The sequence below is a fragment of the Malurus melanocephalus genome, unplaced genomic scaffold (assembly GCF_030028575.1).
Source record: "Malurus melanocephalus ecotype Western Australia unplaced genomic scaffold, MMel_1.1 scaffold_487, whole genome shotgun sequence".
NCBI lineage: Eukaryota > Metazoa > Chordata > Aves > Passeriformes > Maluridae > Malurus > Malurus melanocephalus.
The window spans coordinates 436,204-456,485 of record NW_026623719.1 but is presented as its reverse complement, the minus strand read 5'-3'; the positions used below and the strand labels follow the sequence as shown (position 1 = coordinate 456,485).

Here is a 20,282-nt window from a genome sequence, read left to right as displayed (position 1 = left end):
CACTTTTTGTTGTGGTTTTTTTTTTTTTTTTAAATTTTTTTTTTAGGTGCTTTTCTTTAATTGTATTTGTGGATTTGCCTTTTAAATATGCAATTGTGACTACATCCTGAGCCTGAATAAGTTGCCAAGAGCAGAGCTTGATTTGAAAACGGCAGAGTAGTTAAATGGAGCATGTGTAACACCCAGCATTTATTGTTCTTTCATGGGAGTACCTGCAGGTGCTTTGTTCAAGCAGGTGCTCTTTTGCAAAACAACATGGGCTCCTAATAACACTCTATCCCAAAGCTCTGTGCAGACATTAACAATTTAGGTCTCTGAGCAACACATAAGTTGCRTGCACCTTCCTCATATGGCACTAAAACAAAGGTACTGAGGAGCAGTAGGCCAAGATTTTTTTCAGTGAATGTGGATATGCTGCCTTATTGTTAATTTGGCTTCAAACCCCACTTTCAAACGCTGTAGCCTGCTTTCTGGAAGTGCCTGGTCTCTGTGTWTTTTTCTAGAATGGAAAGATCACAACAAAGCCTCAGATCTCATACGGATGTTGGGACCATGCTGGCTGCATGGGCAGGAGTGGGCAGCACTGAGACTGAAAAAAACACCCAGAGCCTGTTTTCCCTTGATCCCTTCTTCCCTTTTGGAATAAAGCAGGCAGCTTTTGGAATAAAGCAGGCAGCAACACCTCACCATGTGTCTCTTTTCGTGCCCTCTGCCTCAGATGCAGGACTATGTGACTGGCAGACTCAGAGAGGTGGGACAAAAGAATGAGAAAACAAAATGTTTGACTGTGGATGACAGGATGCACAACTAGAGCAAAAAAAACCTTCTTGGCAGTATTTTAATTTTGAGTTTTTCACTTGTCCTTCCCACCATCCCTGCAAAATTTTAGATCGGCTTATGGTTTTGATCCAAATCTGAACAAGTGGGCAAAGAGAGCTTAGGATGGGAATTTGTTTGAGGAGTTGRTCTGCAAGGAGGTTGAACCTCACTAAAGACTGTCCAGACCTGGGTGACAACACAGTGTCATGGCTCAAAGCTTGCTTAAAGGTTGTTGCTTTTCAATTGATTGGGCTTTTGAAAAAGGAGGGGGGAAGGGAAGGATGAGGAAGGTGAGCAGAAAAGACAAAATGACACATAAATGAGAAGGAAAAGCCCTTATTTTCCTGAGCTGTTTTGCCTGTGCCTAGCTCTGAGCAATCGTCAGGATGACGGAGAATGACCCGGCTAAAGAGCTACTTCAACATAAAACATATACTGACCTGGAAAAGGATTGGGGAGTGTGGGTAAAACTCGTTCTAAGGGGGGAAAAAAAACCAATAAGCAACATGCAGGAGAAAAGGACAAGCCACTTTTCACACCAAGCAAGCAGCAGATACAAACCTGATGGAGTTGTCCATCCCCAAATTAAATGGACTAGAGTAGGTTTCATATACAGAGCATTTTGCAAGCAACATGCCTAACACACATCAACATCCCCTGGGTATGGGAGTAGGAGWGAAGTAATTTGAAAAACTAAACAAATAATAGCCAAACAGCAAGGGGGCTTAAGCACCTGCAGTGAAGGTAATTGGAGTTGATGGGCCATATCTTCCCTCTGACTTTCAAGACCACTCATGTCATCACTCTACAGCTCCTCTTGTCAGACACCTCTGTCTGGAAGCTAGTCTTGGCAGAGAGGTGTGTTGTGGAATTCCTCCATGGGYAGTTGCTGCCCCCTGAGAACTTTCTCAATAATGGATTTCTTGCCAATGACAGGTCCCTGAGGATCTGTGCATGGGAGCAGTCACCCTGGTGAATCCTCGAAGGCACTGTGCTTCTTTAGGGTTTTTTTTACTCTGAGAGGAACAGTTTTTGCAGACTCATCATCTTCCAGTTGCAGGCAGAGCCTGCTGTCTTGTTTATAGGGTTTTTACAATGTCCTCATTCACATCACACAGGACTTTGATATACATCACTGCCAGCTTCATGGTTTGCTTCTTCCACAAAAGGATCCCAAAAGAATTGCACTGACCCTGAGGGAAACCAGTATCAAAGCCGTCTGATAGTCTGAGGCTAACAGTGGTGTTAATTCTGCTTCACAGAGGGTGCAGGTGATGCACAGAGCAAGGAAGCAGTTTGCCCAAGGTCAAASGCTGAGGTGTTGGCAGAAAACAAAGAGCACAAGGTCCCCAGGCTTGGCCATTCTCAGTGKGGCTCCTTTCATTGCCTCCAGAGCTTACTGGGTGCCTTGTACTGGCTGAGACAAGTTCCTACTCACTGATCCATCAGGAGAACACTCAGCTGCAACAGCAGGTAGGACTGGGGCACTGAGCTGTCTCCTGGCTTACCTGCTGAGATCACTGCTGATGGACACAGAGCTTGCCAGGATAAATCAGTTCTCTGATCGCCTAGGCCCACCTATTTGGAGGCTAACGCTCTTTCTACAGTATCCTTGGTGCAAAGGCTGAGTTTCTGTCTCACTGAAGCTCATGAGGATTGAGCAGGTCAAGCCCATCCATGTGACACTGGCAGAACTCTGCCCTCACAGTGGTAACAGAGCTGTTTGAATCCACAGCAGGCACAGGGGAGATCAAATACAAGTCTAGCCTGGATCTCTGTGTTTATGTAGCAACAGGGGACTATTGTTCTGCGAAAGCAGGCTGTTTGTGCTGACAAGACTGCCTTGTTATTTAGTTTGGTTAAATAACTCAACTCCCCTTTACCTTCTTCCTGCACAGCAGGCTGCAGGCTGCACAGCACAAGCAGTTAAAGCAAAGCACTACGGCCTCATTATCATGCTGCTTTCTATTCAAGGACTCTATCTCTGTTCCTCTCTCCCACTGTGAGCTGCTTTTATTGCTCCACCCAGGCTCATTAGCAGTGTCTCAGCCTTGCCCCCTCTGACTGTCAGCCCAAACCACTTTTGTGTCTCCTGAGTCTCCCKGTTACTGACAGCCCTGGGGATAACGTGGGGTGGGCACCAAGAGCCACCAAGAGGAATTSTGGCCACAACAGTCAGGGTTCCAAAGCCCAGCAGCCACCACCGTAACCAAATGCTTGGGCACAGCAAACCATGGGATGGAGGGATGTCACCTGTGACAGAACACTAACAAATAATGCCAAGTTAGAGACTAATGACACTCTTAGGAACGTGCCTCGCTGTAACCAGAACTTCTGGGCTCCACCTGACACTTCTCAAGTTGGCACAGTCTTGCCAGCTTCTGCTTCCCCTCCGCGTTTGCTGATTCCCCTAAGGGAATGCAGCAGGGGACCTGCTGATGTGGCAATCTCCTATAACTGAGCCAGCAGGACTGCATCAGAGTGTGCAGCACTGTGCTGTTGTCTCCTCTTTCAGCCTATGGGRTGGGCTAGCTTGGCAGGAGGCAGAAGGCAACTAATTTGGAAAAGCTTTTCTTTCTCTCCTCTGCTTTGTTAGAATGCACCAAGTGCTGCAGCTGCTCCTGTGGGCCTGGGGAGGGGTGTGTGGGCTTGCCTATRCATCACACAGGTGTATGGCTATGTGTGCACACTCACCTACACATAAATCTATGTATCTGTGTTCCTCCAGCAAGTGTCTATCTGCTCTGTGTGTGTATTTACATATATATATATATATGTATATAARCATATACACCTCTYTGTAGCATGGCTTAAGATACAWATTGTGACTTTCWCTCSTRATGCTTTYCATAGAACTTTCTTAGATGACYAAAAYAAATAAAACCCCCATGTTCCCTACCTCCTACTACACTTGGAGGAAGAAGCCTTTCCCTTCAGCTGTGCAGCCACTTTTCACCTCTGTTGCTCTATGACGRCAGCCCTGGTTCTGCCTCTCTGTCAGGTAATTTTCAGAGATGTGTGTTGCTGCCCCTTTCTTTGTGCTTAGGGGTTACAAACCTTGCTCCCAGGCTCTGGAGAGCTGAATCAACCTACTGGTCCACCAATGCTGCCAAACACTGGCCTGCCTCCCAACTCCTCATACCCACAGATGTGTGACAGAGCTTCCTCTCCTGCATGGGCTTTGGTGCCTGTTGAGCCCGGCCATGAATTGATTCAGCTCAGTAATTCAAAAGAAAACATTTGGGGGCATTTTGGGGAGATGAGCARTAAAGCTCAGTTACCTATTCACTGGTTTGGTACGTTGACCTGGCTTGCTGGGTTGTGCACTGAGTGACAGAACAAGTGAAACAACAAAACCGTGTGGCAGAGAGCAGGATGAGCAAAAGGACTAGGGAGGAAGAGATGTCACCAAGCTATTATATCAGTTACATCATCAAACTGTACCTGAGTACCCTCTCTACAAACACATTCCATATTTGCTGTTGGAGACAATTTCCTGAGTAAGTTAAAGCTTTGGTATGGCCATATTTAAATTGTTGWAAACTCAGTCTCCAAGAGTGAAGGGTATAAATCTCCTCACCTACAGCAGGCAATCCTGCTGCTACATCCTTTAAGGAAGATCACTAGCTATCTATTCGCACAGCTCAAGGGAGCTACTTTTGTATTTTAATGCATCTTCTATCTGTGACATTGACATGTGAGGCACTCAGCCTCTCTGAGAGTTTCTCAGTGCTCACTGAGATTTCATGAAATGGTAGCCACCAATTTTTCTCTATTGCTAAACTGCTCCTTCACATCATTTGGCTCGCTCCCTGTCTGCCCTCCACCTCAGGCAAAGCTGCCAGTACCTCATTATTAACTCTCTGGTTGTTTCTTCACTCCTTGCTGCCATTCTTTTTTTGTGCTGCAATGGGACACTGAGGAACCATCGCTGTACTTACCTCCCCAGTGGGATGCTGCCCTACAGTGAGCTTGTTCTCTATTTAAAAAGAAAATAAAATCTCTGATTCCAAGGATGAAAAACACTCCCAAGTATTTGAGTATCTGCTGTACCTTGCAAAAACTTGGCACTGCTTTATTTTTCTGTCTGGGTGTGTGGCTGGGAATGTGCATTACCTGTTATTTCAGCTATTGTGTGATCACYACAGCATTTCTTTCATCTGGGCTTGTAGGTTTTTGCAGCTGCTTTCTTTATGAAGCTGGAGTCCCTTCACTCATTTCCCCCCTGATTTCATTAACCTTCAAAATATCAGCTGTAGACCACCTGAATTTATTTTTTTCTCTCTCTTCCTGTCTTCCACATTAACTAGAAGAACAGAGATTTCCTGATACAAGATGAAGCAATTGCACACTGAAAAGGTAGAGATTAACCAAGCAACAAAAAACAAATTAGAAAGAGTTCACTGAAAATCATCCAATCTCTCTCAGCTCCCACACCTCCATTCTCCTGGCTCTTGTGAAGTTCTCTAGTGTTCTCCAGTATAAACAGGCCTTGGATTTCTAAAAAAATTATAAACAAAATCCAATAACTTGAAAGAAGGAAAGTGTTCTTCATCAAAAGGGGGCTAAAATAGCATCTTCTCTCTTGCAAGTCATCTTTAAAGTTGCTATATTTCCTCCTGGAACAGTAAACAGCAACTTTGCCAGGTTTTCCTGGGTCTCTCACAGGTTCTGCCACTCATTTTATGACCATGGGTAAACCACTTCTTCACTCTGTAACTTAACTTCCTACTGCAAAAGGGTGCTAACAACACACCCATTTCTAAATGACTTGTGATATTAAAATATTCATTGCTAGCAAATCCTTTGAGATCCTTTGAGGTGAAGTTCTGAAGTCATGCAAAATGCTTCTCTAGCAAAACTAACCCCCCAGCTAAAATCATATGTGCATATATACATTATTGAAYTTCATCTTATATTTTGTTTCAGTGATGCATTTCAGTTCATTGGTGTAACAGGAACCAACAGAGAGGGCCAAATTTAGAATTCAGTCAGAAATAATGGATTCTAAACTTAGAATTATATTAATATCAGCAAGAACAAATCTGGAGTATTTGAAAATTGTGTTCCAGATTGCTGCCTGAGGATTTTTTTTGCATCTCATGACAGTCACAAGACCAGGGTGAAAAGACTTTGAAAGTAGAAATTTGCTTGGTGTGCTGCAATGCTACAGGAAATCAAATACATGTTCTTTTATGATAATATCTGTTCTTCAGAAAATAWCTGCCACAAAATATACCCAAATCTGCAAAAATTCAAACTGCCACGAAATAAATCCAAAGGTGGTAAACAAAGAATGCCAATGGATTTATCCTTTTGCACTACATGTGTTAAAAACAACCAAACCAAAACTTTGTTTTTTTTGGTGGTTTGATTAATCTGATCACACAAAACAGAAACTAAACTAAACTGCATCCTTGCTAATACTTACTGCTTTACACAGCRTATTTTTTTTTCTGTTTAGAAGGACATGCAGGTCATGGCATGAGTGTTTTAATTCAATTTGGGACCGTCAGAGGAACACTGCCATCAGTCACTTTGTGTCTACCTGTCCATTTCTGTGAGTGGGATATTTTTGCTGCAGTCTATCTCTGATGCCAATAACATGTGGTCCAAGTCCAGCCCAAGTTTTGGACCTGGAATTGGGAACTGCATTTTGAATACCCTGCAGTTTTTATGTGTGTGTGGATGGAAGGTGAGGGGCAGGGACTCTGTTAAGGGTCAGGTTTGAATCAGCTGCAAAATTCACAACCAGCAGGTAACACTGCTCTAGAGCTTGGTCTAGTCCCAGCTTCTGTCTGTTTACACTTGCTAAGACAAACTCAGTAATTGAAAGGTAGCAGAATGAGAGCCAAGGAATCTTATCCCATGTTTCATCTGTTGATTACCTTTTCCCCCATGCTCCCTATGGTGTRCCCCTTTAAAATCATTCTGTCTTTTCTCATTTCTGTCCCTTCCAGTCCCAAACCAATTTCTCTTTTTCTTGACTCTGTCTTGTTCTCCTCAGGCTCRGTGGCTAGTTCTCTCCATCTCTCTGAATTACTTGTCATTTCTCAGCTGTCATGGATCCTCCGAGCCCTGGCCTTCTGTCTACTTATTAAAGGGGCTGTCATTCTAAAGGGTTTTTTGTCTCCAGCTTTAAAACAAACACTTYTTTATTATTTCAACAAAACCTGTCATCGGCAAAGCCAGTCAATCAAAGGGCCTGACTGTAAAGCTTTTGATTTGGCCGTGTTTGTGTTTGATGGCAAGTATGAACCACAGGTATCCAAAGCAGAGTGCTGAAAGCCAGGTCATGGCTGGAACTTCGAGGGGATTAGGYTGTCAAGTAGAGCCTTCCTGATTTTTAGCCACCATGTGCTTCCTGTGCAGCTGTGTCTTTGCCAGAGCCTCCCTTCACCCTCTCCCATACTCACTGTAAAGGTATAGGCTGGCATTTGTGACTCCCAGCTTGTTGGCAGCCACGCAGGTGTAGTTCCCGTAGTGTTCCTCAGTGACATTGGCCACCATCAGCAGAGACTGGCTCCCCGTGCTCTTTATCTCCAGGCCATTGGCGCTGTTTATCCTGGGAAGAGAGGAGGAGAGGTGCACAGGGCAATGGCAGCTGTGTGTTGGGAAGGAAATCCCTCCCCAGCACTCTGAAAACCAAAATCACTCAGCCCAGCTGGCASGTGAGCATAGAGGGAAGAAAGAAGGAGATGGGAGAGGAAAGGGACCAAAGAAGGCATGGATGGAAACCAGGAGGGAATTAAAGGAATGCAGGAGTTCAGTGGGATGAAATGCCTCTAGTAAAATTGTGGAAAACCAAGGAAAGGCAAGGAAAAGGGAGGAAGCATTTACCCAGAACTGGAAATGAACACACCATGGCAGCTGAAGGCCAGACTGTACTTGAACAAAATATTCTTATATGTGAAACACACCAACCAATCCTGACCCGGGGCATCCTGTTCAGGGCTGGYGACCTTAAAATGTAGGGTAATAACAAAAGCTTCTTCATGCCAGGTAAATGCTCAGGTAGAAAGGACAGATCCTTGTTCTCTTCTCACTTACTCTCATATGCAACTCTGAGATGCTCAGGTTACACAGGGGGGGGGAGTCTCATATCTCAGCACCTTCTTCCSCTGGAAGAATGCACCTTGACCCAACTGAAGACTAACACTACCAACTTTTTGGTCTATACCATGGGCTACTTAACACACGAACATTGTATTAATTATGGATTGGCTCATAATTGACTTCAAAGCAAGAGCTCCATCCATCAGCATCTCTGGCACAGAAAGGAATTCCCTCCTCCAGCTGTGACCACGCTGGCTCTGCCGAGCCTGGTGGGACATTGTGACTCAAATGGATTATTATATTGTTTGAGAGGAGTTGGGGAGGATGATAGGAGCCTAGGAGACTGGAAAAGAGAGGAGGGAARGGTGAGCTGGAGGCCTTACCTGGTGTCATCTCTGTACCACTCGAAGTCGGGCGTGGGCACTGCCGATGCCTCGCACCGCAGCAAGGCTTGTCGTCCCGTGGCTGCTTCATTGCTCTTGGACTCTGTGATGGTGGGAGGGTCTGCACGAAGGAAACGTGGTCAGTTCACACTTCCAGGCACAACAAAATCACAAAACTATGTCAAAACAGCTGCTTGCTGTGGCCCCTGTCCCCCCTGCTCTCTGCAGGACACTGTTTTTTGAACTCTCCTTCATGTACACCGTTAGCAGCGCTCCTTACGTSTGCTGCTCTTCAGCACTGCTCACTAAATTCTGTCATAAATGCATAGGCATACACAGGCAGAGTTAAGGTTAATGATGGAATTCTGCAATTTATGAATATTTACCTATGGATCTCTAGTTCACAGAGGTTTATCAGAGAGAAGAAAATGAGAGAAAGACTTYATCAAGGGTAAAGGAAGACAGCAAAAGTAAAGGAATAAAGAAGGAATTTAACACTTGCATGAAAATTATTTTCCATACAAACTCTTTGTCTAATGCCAAAACTATAATAAGAAAGGACTGAGGCAACATGCATGAAACAGAAATACATTCATGGCATAAAAGAGAAAAGCTTTAGCAGAAGCTCTGGGTGCAACGCTGAGAGACAGACAACTTGTTGAGACACTTCCCTTACGTGTCCAAGGTTAGAGATCCCAATTAAACCTTCCTGGACATCATGCTTTCTGATAAGCTCCAGAAGGGCTGGTTTGTCAGTGTTCCCACCTCTGCTTTCTCTGAAGTCTAAGCATTGTGTCATGGGCRTACCAAACTTGGAAAATACTGTCTGTGTGCTCTGCTGAAGCTTGGTCTCAGTACTGGCTGGATAGCAGCKAGGGTAGGCACCAGCATCTTCAATCCCAGCCCCATGTTCAAAATATTAAGTGATAAGCTTTACATGTTAAAAGGCAGAATTATTTCCACCTGGCTGCTGAGAGGGATCAAGGAATAAGTGCCTTGTCTCTCATCACTAATACCTGCATGCCCTGAGATTACAGGGCTGCGACTCAGACACACACTTTGCTGAGACTCAAGTTACCATGAAACACACTCTGCCATCTGTATCTGTACCAGAACTGAAAGGCAAAAAAAAAAAAAGAAGCAAAACGGATTGTGTCAGTCAAAGGAAAAAAAAATTCTGTCTGGAGAATGCAAGGAAAGAAATTTGTTTGTGAACACATTAGCCATCTCGGTATGATCCCTTCCCTGACCTTAATCGGGATTTTATGCAGGGCTTTAGGGATATTGCAGTGCGCCCTCTAACATAATAAATATTAATAAGTGTACATAAATAGGATCCTACATTCAAAGGCTGTGGGTTCACGTAAATATTTTAACTTGAAAAGGAGGAGGGATAATAAAGGGATAGCAAAGGTGAATTTTTAACCATTCTCACTTTATTTTTTGGTTTGAGCAGTATATCTTCTTGCTGTCTACAGTGAGACAAACCTTTCCATTTAAGAGGGAAGTCATAGAATGAATAGGCACCTTTCTACAGGTCTGGAAAATTATGCCAGCAGCATAACTTCCCCAGTCTGCTGCCAGGAAGCCCAGCCCCTTGCTCTGAGCTGTCCCTTAAAAAAAGTTGGTGCAGTGCTGTCCTGGGAGAAGCAGCAGCTGGTAGTCCCAAATAAAACCAGCCTGTTGCACCAAGAAAGCAGCTGCTCTGTGTGTAGCCATTTGCTCCCTGGGAAAGCCAGGAGTGGGTTCCCTTTAGCTGTTTTCATCCCACTCTCCCCAGGCCTCAGTTTCCCTGTGATGGGCAATTACTTGGGAAGCCTGAAGGTGGTAGTGTGAGACCAAAGCAAAGCAAAGATGCTTTCTCCCGCAGTCCAAGCAGGTGATAAGAGATGGCCWGGAAGCTCCTGCGGTTGGGCAGGCCCCATTTTTCAAACTTACTGTGGCTTTCCCACTTTCTGCTGCTTGTGGTGGTGTTTAAAAAAGCAGGATGAAGGAAGATGTATGCAAATATCTGGTTTTCATTCGCCAAATAGGACTGATTTTTTTCCTGCGTGGTCCTCATGATATCTTAATTTATTTCCCTTTCTTTCAAAAGAAAAGATCTGTTCTTAAGGAATTTTAAGTTGCTTACACTACAAATTACACCACATATTAATATTACAATACTCCATCACATCACTTTTTCATATATTCCAACAGTTAAAATGTTTAAGATCCTACTGTGGCATAGTTATTATGTGTTGAAACTAAATCAAAATCAAACATTCTGACTTTATACAAACAATCTGTTTCAAACACATTAAAGCACTATTGAAATTATGTTTCACAGAAATATTTGAAACTATTAATTGGTTCTCATGGAATGTCTCCAGTTTATAAACTCAGCTGTTTTTGATATTTCTATACTTTCAGTGCAGAAACTCTGCTGCTACAGTTCATATTCATGCCAAATTTGGCCCATGAAGCAGCTGATATTAAGCCACTTCCACCCACTTTCTGAGGGAACTATAAAAAACTGTGGATTCAGAAGATGCTGAAGGGAGCCTATAACCTCGACTTCTAAGCAAGACAGAAAAGTTGATGTGATATGATGTGATGTGATGGCCCACAAGGGCCAAGGGAAAGAAACAAAGAGCAAGGATGGTATTAAAAGCTACTATAATCACCTACTGTCAAATTAAGACTGCTATGGGCTGAACACTTGCTGCCATCAGCTTTCTGCCCTAACCTGCTCCCCAACAGTTGTGCCTGTGAATCAAGGCATGAATATGCACCCAGAAATATGACTGTAGCCAGCTCCCATTTCAATTTAAGTTCATATTCTGGTGTTTAAACTGAAGAAGATCGGGAGAGGATAGAGCTCCTATTCATCCATCCTTGCTGCAAAGTTATTATCCTCTGAGCAAGGAAGCAGAGGTACATGGGGAGGGCTCACTTCACATCACTCAAATGCCAGATATAAACCCTACAAGAACAGAGGTGGATGTATGCACGTGTAGGATTAGAGAGTAACGTCAGTTTTAAATATCTTGTGTTGCTGTCAGAGGAACATGCCAGCAGTGTGGAATAGACATGTGGGATGGGATCCATGCCCCACTCCACAGGTATGGATGTAAGCCACAGCTAACCATGCCTCCCGGTGCTTTTAAGGGGATTGTGGTATCCTTTGGTCAAGCCCTTTCTGTATTATGTTGGTGCATGGAGGGTCTCTTAGGCAGAGCTTTAAACTAATGACCTGCAACCAGCCTGAAAGTGAAGTTTTTGTACCCTGTCAACACGTGCCTCCAGCGCGTGTCCCCTGGCTGTGACAGCGGTGTGGCACTGCTGGATGGCTGTGGGTGCAGGCAGGCGTGTGTTTGCTCAGAGCCAGCTGAACCCTCCCTTATCTCTCCTCGCTGCCTTGGTGAAGCTTCTCTTCACGCTGCTGTTCACCCGAATATCAATGAGTGAAAACAAGGCAGCATTTCGGAGGGGCAAACTCACAGCTCTTCTTTCCGTCTCCCTCTCCGTGTCACACCTCCCCCAGCCTTTTCTTATGTATTGCCAGGTTTAAAGCACAAACTGTACCCTGTGGCAAGTATCTGATTGCAGATAGTTTTCTCAGCGCCCTCCCTTTCAGATTGTATAATCCAAACCCAGAAAKGCTTCTCAGTTTATCCTGAAGTCACCCGTGCCTGTGGGCAGAGCTGTCCCCGTGTCCCTTCCCCARCTGCAATGTACTCACAGTTCACAGTGACCCGGACTTGCTTGACATCTGCTGAGGCAACTTCGTTGGCAGCTTTGCACTCGTACTTGCCCGACTGCTCTCGTGTKATCCCCAGGATCTCCAGGTACTCCTCCTCACCTTCAAACTCTCTGCCTGGTGGGACAGAAAAAAATGGTTCTGTTAGGCTTTCAGATTTGGGAAGTTGCTATGGAGGAACTATCACAACATGGATTCTGCAGACAAGCAGCAGTCATGAGTGATTTAAAAGTGATTTCAGAAGCTGTATCAGCAAGGTACCAGTATTTTATTTAATTGTGGAAAACTGAAAATCTGTACAGGTGGTRCAGTACATCGCATCTCACAGGCTGCCCAGACCAAGCAGCAAAATCTCCACCACATGAGATCAGACTGAGTTCACCAGTGTGATGGCTGAGCACCACCAAAGGTTAGTCACACTGACTGCTGTGCTGGTTCAGGGCTGGCTGGCTCCTCAGACGTGCTGGTGTGTTGTCAGCACCCTTTTCTCCACTGTGTAACCGTGAAAAATGTCTTTCTGACTCTCAGAGCAATCACCACCCTGAAGTGCCATCGATCAGATCAAGCTACTGTTAAACACGGCCAAACTGAGAGAAACAAACTGCAATTTGATCTGCAGAGACCAATAATCATCATCACACATCCCTGCTCTACTTGTACATATGAAATGGCACATTTAAACCCTGCTGCCTCACTTCCACACTTTGGAAAACAGTGACTTGTGTGTCAGTCAGGGCTATGGATGGGGGCAGGAATCAGGGGAGGTCTCTGGCCTCGCTTTTAATTCACTGTCTGACCTTGAGAGAGTCACTCCTTCACTCTCTSTCTGTGAACTGCAGCAAATAGCACCCCTCTCTCCCTTCACCTTCTGGCTGGAGCAGGGCAGTGAGGTTAACTCATGTAAAACACATCAGATTCGCTGGATGAAAGTTGCCAGGGAAGAATAAAATATTAGGATTGGTGTATCTACTCTATTCCTTCAGAAGGCAAAGAAAGGCACCTCCTGGGAAGAATCTGAACCACATTTCCTCCACAAGAAACAACATGAGAAACCCCAAGCCCTAGTTGTGTCCCTGTGGATGTTTAGAGAAAACATCCCCCAACTGTCAAAAGAGTAAAAACCAGATTTGGAAAAAAAAAAAAAAAAAAAAAAAAAAAAAAAAAAAGGTCAGCTCACAAGCACTCCCATTTAGGAGCTCCTCAGAGAGCAGTCATATTTTCCAAAAAACTCTCTGCCCAGAAGATATTTTCTGCTCAACAGGTGCCAAGCACATCTGAAGCCCTGCCCGCTTCACAAAAGTGCTTACAGCTTTCAGAGGGAGTTCAGATAGTGCCTACTGTTCCCCTTGGCTTACTGCATGAAGGCAGTGAGTAAGTCTGGTCTCTGGAGCTGAGCTTCCCATGGAGCTGAACTTCCCATGGAGCCATCTGCAGCAAATCACACCCCAGAGGCACAGATTTGCTGCAGTGTGTTGGCCAGATCARCCTGGCCACGCACACAGGTGATGCCAGCTGTGTGCAATTCCCTTCTGCATCAGAGAGGGACTTTGGAAACTTCAAAATCTGCTCAGAACCCTGTCCTGCACGTAATTATTTTTGTCCTTTTTTATTTTTCTTTTTCCACAGGCAATTTTCAGAATCATTCTAGGGGAAAACTGCCCCCCGTCACGGAGACTCAGCATGAAAACAGCAGTGTATCTATTAAACTCSTGTAAAGACAAGGCTCCCCCTCTCTTTCAGCAGGGCTAATCAGCAGTCCCTTTTTCCAGCTCCTGCCAGATGTTCAGGTAGTGGAAATCTTGTTGCTATGTCTAAAATTTACAGCTGCTTTGGTTTTGGCATCCCCTAACAGTTTGTTGTGGGATCTTCCTGCACGGGGGCTGATGCTGGGGAGAGTCAGCATAGAACGAAGSAGGGTGGGATTTTCACAGGTGTTTTTCACTGCTGGAACTCATGAATATGTTAGAGCATCCTAAACCCTGTAGGACCAGAGTTAGGTGAGTCACAGAACTGTGGAAGGGATTTCAGTCACCATCTAATCTGTCCCCCAGTCTCAAGGCAGGGACACAGCCCACCCTCTGCCCTCCATTGGCACAGATTCTGCAGCCACTCCTGACAATCTGCTCCTGAGCTTTGCTGTCCTTACCACTGGAGCAGTTTCGCTGAGGTTTGACCTGAGTCTCCCTTGCTGCAATTTCAAGCTATTACTTTTGTCTTAGCCACTACAGACAAAAAGAACAAATCATTCCCTCCTTCCCTGCAATAGCCTTTTATCAACTTTTAAATCACTTATGTTCCTCCCTCAGTTGTCATCTTTTTTTTTTTTTTTTTTTTCTTTTTGCTGAACATTGCCAGGGTCTTTCAACCTTCCTCTGTAGGTGAGGTTTTTTTAGGCTCTTGATCATTCTTGTTCTTTGCTTTTAGACCTCTCTGACAAGTTCACATTTTTCTGGAAGTGTGATACCCCAAACTGAATGCAGCATTCCAAATGAAGTGTTACCAGGGCTGAACACAGATGAAGGATTGCATTGCCACCACTGCACCGTGCTGCTGTCTGCTGTTTCTGGTTTTGCTACTGCAGGGATCATTTCTGTTTGGGAACTCTCTTCATTTCCAGATCTTCTTATGACATATTGCTACCTGCTAATAAAGCACTTTAAAAATCCCAGCCCCAAACTAAGCTGACAACCAACACTCCCCTCCTTTCACAGCAGCRCTCCCAGTTGGTAGGTCAGTCAGTTGACTGGAAAGTTAATCAGACATCAGGGAAAGACTCACAAAGAAAAGGTTAAAACATAATTTGCCTCTGYTTTGCAAATAATTTGCTCTGTAATTCTGCCTTGTTTATACACAGAGTTCATTCCAAGTGGGRCTTGCTTCTTCTGCAATTTGCCCTTGTCACAAGACTGTCACCGTAATGAAAACAGGGTTGAGGGTGACTTAACCAGCTCTAATGGAGTGACACCCTCATTAAAGGTGCTGTTAAGTCTGTCTGTTAGAGAACCACATCAGTGGAGCTCCAGAGTAACCTGAAAGGGTAGATACTTTCCCAAGGGAAGATGTTTTTGAGCTTCTCCCCGGCATACATACATGCAGTTAAAGTGCACCATGTCCAGCAGGAGAGCTTTCATAGCTACACAGAACCCTGCCCAAGCCATGACGAGCTGCTGGCTTGCCCAGTGGAGTGCCCTGGAAATAAGTGAAAGGYGGGACTTCTGTTCTAAAGGGCATGTCAAAGACATCAATAATCCTATTCAGCTCCTCGTTCCCCTGCTCCAGGACACAGATATAAGCATAACACTTCAGGGAAAGTTTCTGTGATGCTCTCTTGCTGAATAAGTGGCAGCACTGTTCTTGTCCCTGCACTGGTGACCCTGAGCATCAACATTTTGCTGCAAGAACCGAGCTGCTCTCACTTTCAAGACAGACCCTTTCACTTGTTGCCTTGTCCCCTCTAAGAGCACATTAACCATTTCTAACAAAAAGCATTTATATGAAATTGAGGTGTTGTAGTACAGATCAGGGAGAGGAAAGATGTATCACAGTGTGTTAGAGAAATGTCAGGTTGTGATATCTTGTGGAGAGCTGTAGAGATGTTTTCACTAATTCACTCTGGCAGCCAGATTAGGTGAGTCATATTAACTCTAACCTCTAAGGCAAACAGGGGGTGGGGGGAGCAGCAGCAGAGCTTTATACATCCAGTGAATTTACAAATGTTTCTGCACAGGAGCTGGCTTTGGCAGGGAGCTGATGGTTGTCACTATGCAGTTTATCAAAGCGGGAGGGASAAGGCTTGGACAATGCTTTTGGTACAAACAACAATGAACATATTCTATTAGGTGAAGGAGGGACTGCCAGCTCCTGGCAAGCAAGCCACCCCATTCCCATTACGAGAAGACATTTGCCTTGAGCAGATYATCAAGGGATGAAATTCTGACCCTACTGCCAAAGCTTCCTCGCTGGCAAGGGTTGTATTCTGCCTGGCTCAACACAGCCCTTTCCCAGTGAGGAGCCTTKCAGGTTTCCCTAGGGGGATGACTTCTCATCCCAAACCATCCCCTCGCATGACTTGAGGCAACCTGCTTCCCTGCAGGATTTTCTGCCTTCCACATGTTCCAGTTAGCTTGGTTTGTTGCTACAGCCCCACTAAACACCATCTTGCCAAGCTGTAGCTCCTTAACTGTGTCCCAGTAAATCAGAAAGAGGAGCTTTCTGCTCTGGAGGCTGGAGATAGAGCACGAGCCTGGGAGGTTTGACAATCAAACCAAGAGGGAACGACCTCGAGCGGCTGCTGCTGCTGCTKGGAGCTGGCAGAGCCTTTTTAGCARAGGGATCTGCGGCAGCAGCTTTGATGTGTGCAGGAGGAAGGCTTTGAAGGCCTGCTTGCCTCAGCCACATTTCCTATCCCCTGGCTTCCTAATTGGACCCAGTAAATAATGAACCTGAGCAGCAAATCTGCACGGCTATGCCAGCCTGCTGGCAAGCAGCCCTTCTCTTCCCCTACCCCACTGGAAATAGCCTTTTACAACCCCTTTGGCTCTGCAGGTTGTCCTTGTGGGTGTGCACACCTGCCTTGCTTTCATATAGATACAATATATATATATATACACATATATATAATATGCTGTATTTTATATACTATGCATATTATTTATTTTTACATCAATAAATCTGCCTGTGTGTGAAGAAACACAGACTGACATGTTCCCCWGGCAGTTATGGACCCTTTTCACCTCTGCCCGAGCAGCCCCTTGCACCGCCACACACCRCCACTCTTTCCACAAAGGCTAAATGCTTCCTTTCTACAAATGACACACACATCCAGACAAAATCCCACTTGTACTGTGTGCAGAAAGCTCTTTCAGGTAGTCGGGGCCAGCAATGCATTCAGTCACGTGCTCTGCCAGAGAGGCCTTTCCCTTCATGCCCTAGTTTCTTACATCTCCAAAGGGAAAGCTGATCTCCAGAGGTGGCAGCCACATTTTGTTTCATCTGCTCTCCTGTCTGTGCATCCAACCCTGGGCTTCTTCTTGAGCAGAGATTACTTTAGGTCTCTTATTTTTTTTTTAACACTGTAGTGGTCTTAAATTAAACTGAAATTCAGATCTGCTCRAGGTATCTGTTTGCATTTGGCATGTGGAGAAAAAGATCAGCCACCCTGCTCCAATGTTTGTTTTCCCTCCAAGCATCTTTRTAGTTGTGAAGAGGGGAGAGCAGAACGGGTTATGCATCTTTGCTGGGCCTAAAACAAGATGCAAGGAGATAAAAAAGATTGGAAATCAATGGATGCCATTTGAAGTTCTTTGTGTGTAGCGCTTCTATTGCTGAACTGCAGGTTTTGTTTTCTCTGCACTCTCCATTTAGTGTTTGAGGTTTTGCTCACCTAACTTTCCCCCTTCCCTCTGCACCTTCTATTCCCTAGGAACAGACTTCTGAAAGACAAAAATAGCTAAGGGAGTCTTTGACATGATTTTTTTGTTTTACCTCCAGCTGAGACTTTTTTTTTTTTTAATTCCAAACTTTGAAGTTTTCGTTTATCAGTTTCTGTCTCCTCAGCCATCACAGATTCCAATGAGCTTGGCATTTTTCCCCATCCCTTAGTTGAAGAGGCTTGTTTTTAGCAAAGAGATCAGTAGAGAGAARCAGATGGTGGATAAGCAAAGGGACAGCTAGTGCTACAACGCTACAGTGAGGAAGGAAGGCAGTAGCATGGGAAGTGGTGAAAATGGGGAAAGCTTGAGAGAAAGCAAAAATAGATGGAGAAAAAACAGGGRGAAATGAAGAGGGACAGTGTTTGGGAGAGAGAAATGAAAGTGATACTCTTCAGTGACTSAGAAATAGAGAAAATGGTAGTCAGCTACTGACAAAGGGAAACACACTGAGACAGAGSGAGTGAGAAAGGCAGGAGGTGAGGCAGTGGCAGACAGAGAGATGTACGGCTGGGAGAGAGGCACAGCCATCCCTTGTGTAAAGGGAGCCATGAAATAACAACTGCCAGAGGGATGGGAACAGAGGGGTCACATGTAGTGAGGCAGTAATTACTCTGTTTAAGCAGCAAGGCACAGCAGGGTATTTATTGTTTAAGCTGGCCTCATGCCTCCCATGCCCTCAGGTCTGTAGCTATTACACATAAACCAAAAAAAGAGTGCAGCGCCAGGGAGGGCTCTGGCCTGGCTCTGGCTCCATGAATGAGAATGAGTCAGGCTGGGAGGAAACGCTCTGGCAAGGTTTTCCCTGGCGTCACCAGGACCTTGCTCATCAGCAATCACATTTGCACCTTTTGTGCAAAACTGCCTTCCCTGCCTCCCAGCCAAGGACAGTCCCAGGAGCTCCCTGGTGGGGTGAACATCTGCTGGCCTGACCTGGCTTAACAGAGCCTGTGATTTTCGTGGGCTCTTTCTTCTCAAAGTTCACACATCCAGCATGCAGATAAACCCCTCCAGGTTGAGAGCAGCTTCCCCAGAATGAGCAATGTCTCTGTGCTTTCTCTCTCTCAGGACAGCACTGCCCAAACTACTTGGGATGACTCGCCCATCACYGACAGGAGCTGGAGGCCAAAATCTGACAGCTCAGATGAAATTTGCATCCCGGTTGTGGGTGCATTTTGGTGGGGTCATCTGCCTGAGGCAGCCTCAGCAGATCCACTGTATCTCTGAATTTCCACCCCCTGTTTTTCCTAAATGACCACTAAGGGTCATCACACTCTCACACACAGCCCCGAGTCTGGCCACGGAGCAGGTGTGCAATATACTACTTCATCTCAGCAGCTGATTAGATTTTCCATTCGAAATCCACATAGGAACACCAGAAAGAAAGGGAACCACACCCTAAAAAAAAAAAAAAAAAGAAAGAAAAAAAAAGAAAAAAAAAATCCACCCCCGCTTCAGGTCAAAGCCTTGTGTTTGACCAGCAGTTTTCTTCTTCTCTTTGCTGAACCAGAAGAAGGAATTAATGTTCTCTCTCAACTTGAGATATAATTTAAATCAGATTATTTCTTGTTGAAGAAGATCACTTYTTTTTTTCTCCAAAATTACTTACTGAATTTAGCCTAAATTTGTTAACACTTTTTTAAATGAACACAAACAACATTTTTTGGATAGATTAATTGCTCTTGAACAGAACTTGGCTGTGATGCCAATGTATAAAGCAAATTATGAACCATGAGGTAAATTAAGTCATGTAATGTCACAACTACAGTATTATACTCCCTAAGTGTTGCATACTGCAATGCAAGTTGTCATGACTATGCTACCAAACACCAAGCCTTAATTTTACTGCCAAGAAAATGACATATAAACATGAACAAACCAATAGCTGCACCATTTTCTGCATCACAAAAATTTTGCCTGCTGCCTTCTGAAGGGTACTTTAGAACAACATGAGGTAGGAGTTRGATGAATCAATGAGAGGTCACCACTCCTTTGAGAGCCTTAGGAGTTTTCTTGCATGTTGTGGACACTTATAAAAAGCATAAAATACAACAGCAAGCAGTYCTCTGTTACAGTCTCCAGTGACTCTGTCAGATGGTTTCCTTTCATTTGGCCTCATGTTCTCCTYTTCCTACAAGTTTTCTTATTTTGCACAATGCACTTGCGCTATCATTGTTACAGTTTGAAGACAAGTTCCTCCTCACAAACACAAGACCAAAGAGAAGACTGACAGCAGCATGTCCCTTTTGGGGCAAGAAGCCTGACTGAACTGTGTAATTTCTATCATGCCAGTGAAGAGCAGGGATGGACTGCAATGCATTTCCCAGTTTAATTCCACAAATCATTATGTCAGCATCAGACCTTAGGGAAATCTTGTGCAATGGCACTCAGTGGTACCGACCGTGCCAGTCTCTCAATCTAGGAACTATGGGGTTGGTCTGTGTTTGCTGGCATCTTTAAAAATCCTTRTTCTGTTCTTTACAAAGTCTCTTGTGTCTTATGTAGCACAAGGCATGCTCAATATACCATTGTGCAAGAATCAAGTGGCTCGCTCTCGTAGGCATCACCAGAATGTTTCCCTGTTTTTAAATACAAGGTGTTTGTTCCCTCTTGTCCTATGCCCATTCATAATGTCTTGGGATGAGAGAGAAAGAATAAACACAGAACTTCAAGTTAATTTAATTTTTTTTTAAATTAATGACCCACTTCTTCTCAATGATTAAACTTAGCCCATTGAATTCCATTCTTATGTGTTTGAAAGTTGGAAGAAGGCTTGAAAAATTACAAATCGGCACAAATTTACTTGACATGGGAAAGAGCATTAACTCGGAGGGTTAGGCATTGCTGTGGCTC

General features: G+C 44.6%; 1 protein-coding gene across 2 annotated transcripts in view; it reads right to left on the bottom strand.

Annotated features, from left to right (window-relative positions):
• LSAMP (limbic system associated membrane protein) overlaps positions 1 to 20,282 on the bottom strand; it is a 303,261-nt gene that overhangs the window by 25,130 nt on the left and 257,849 nt on the right. The window contains exons 4-7 of one of the 2 annotated variants that reach the window (XM_057381023.1): positions 11,983 to 12,117; positions 8,259 to 8,379; positions 7,236 to 7,384; positions 1,260 to 1,295 (exon numbers count right to left, since the gene is read on the bottom strand). In XM_057381023.1, the coding sequence (XP_057237006.1) occupies positions 1,260 to 1,295; positions 7,236 to 7,384; positions 8,259 to 8,379; positions 11,983 to 12,117 (441 nt within the window). The remainder of the gene's footprint in view (positions 1 to 1,259; positions 1,296 to 7,235; positions 7,385 to 8,258; positions 8,380 to 11,982; positions 12,118 to 20,282) is intronic. The other variant, XM_057381022.1, reaches the window with a different exon arrangement.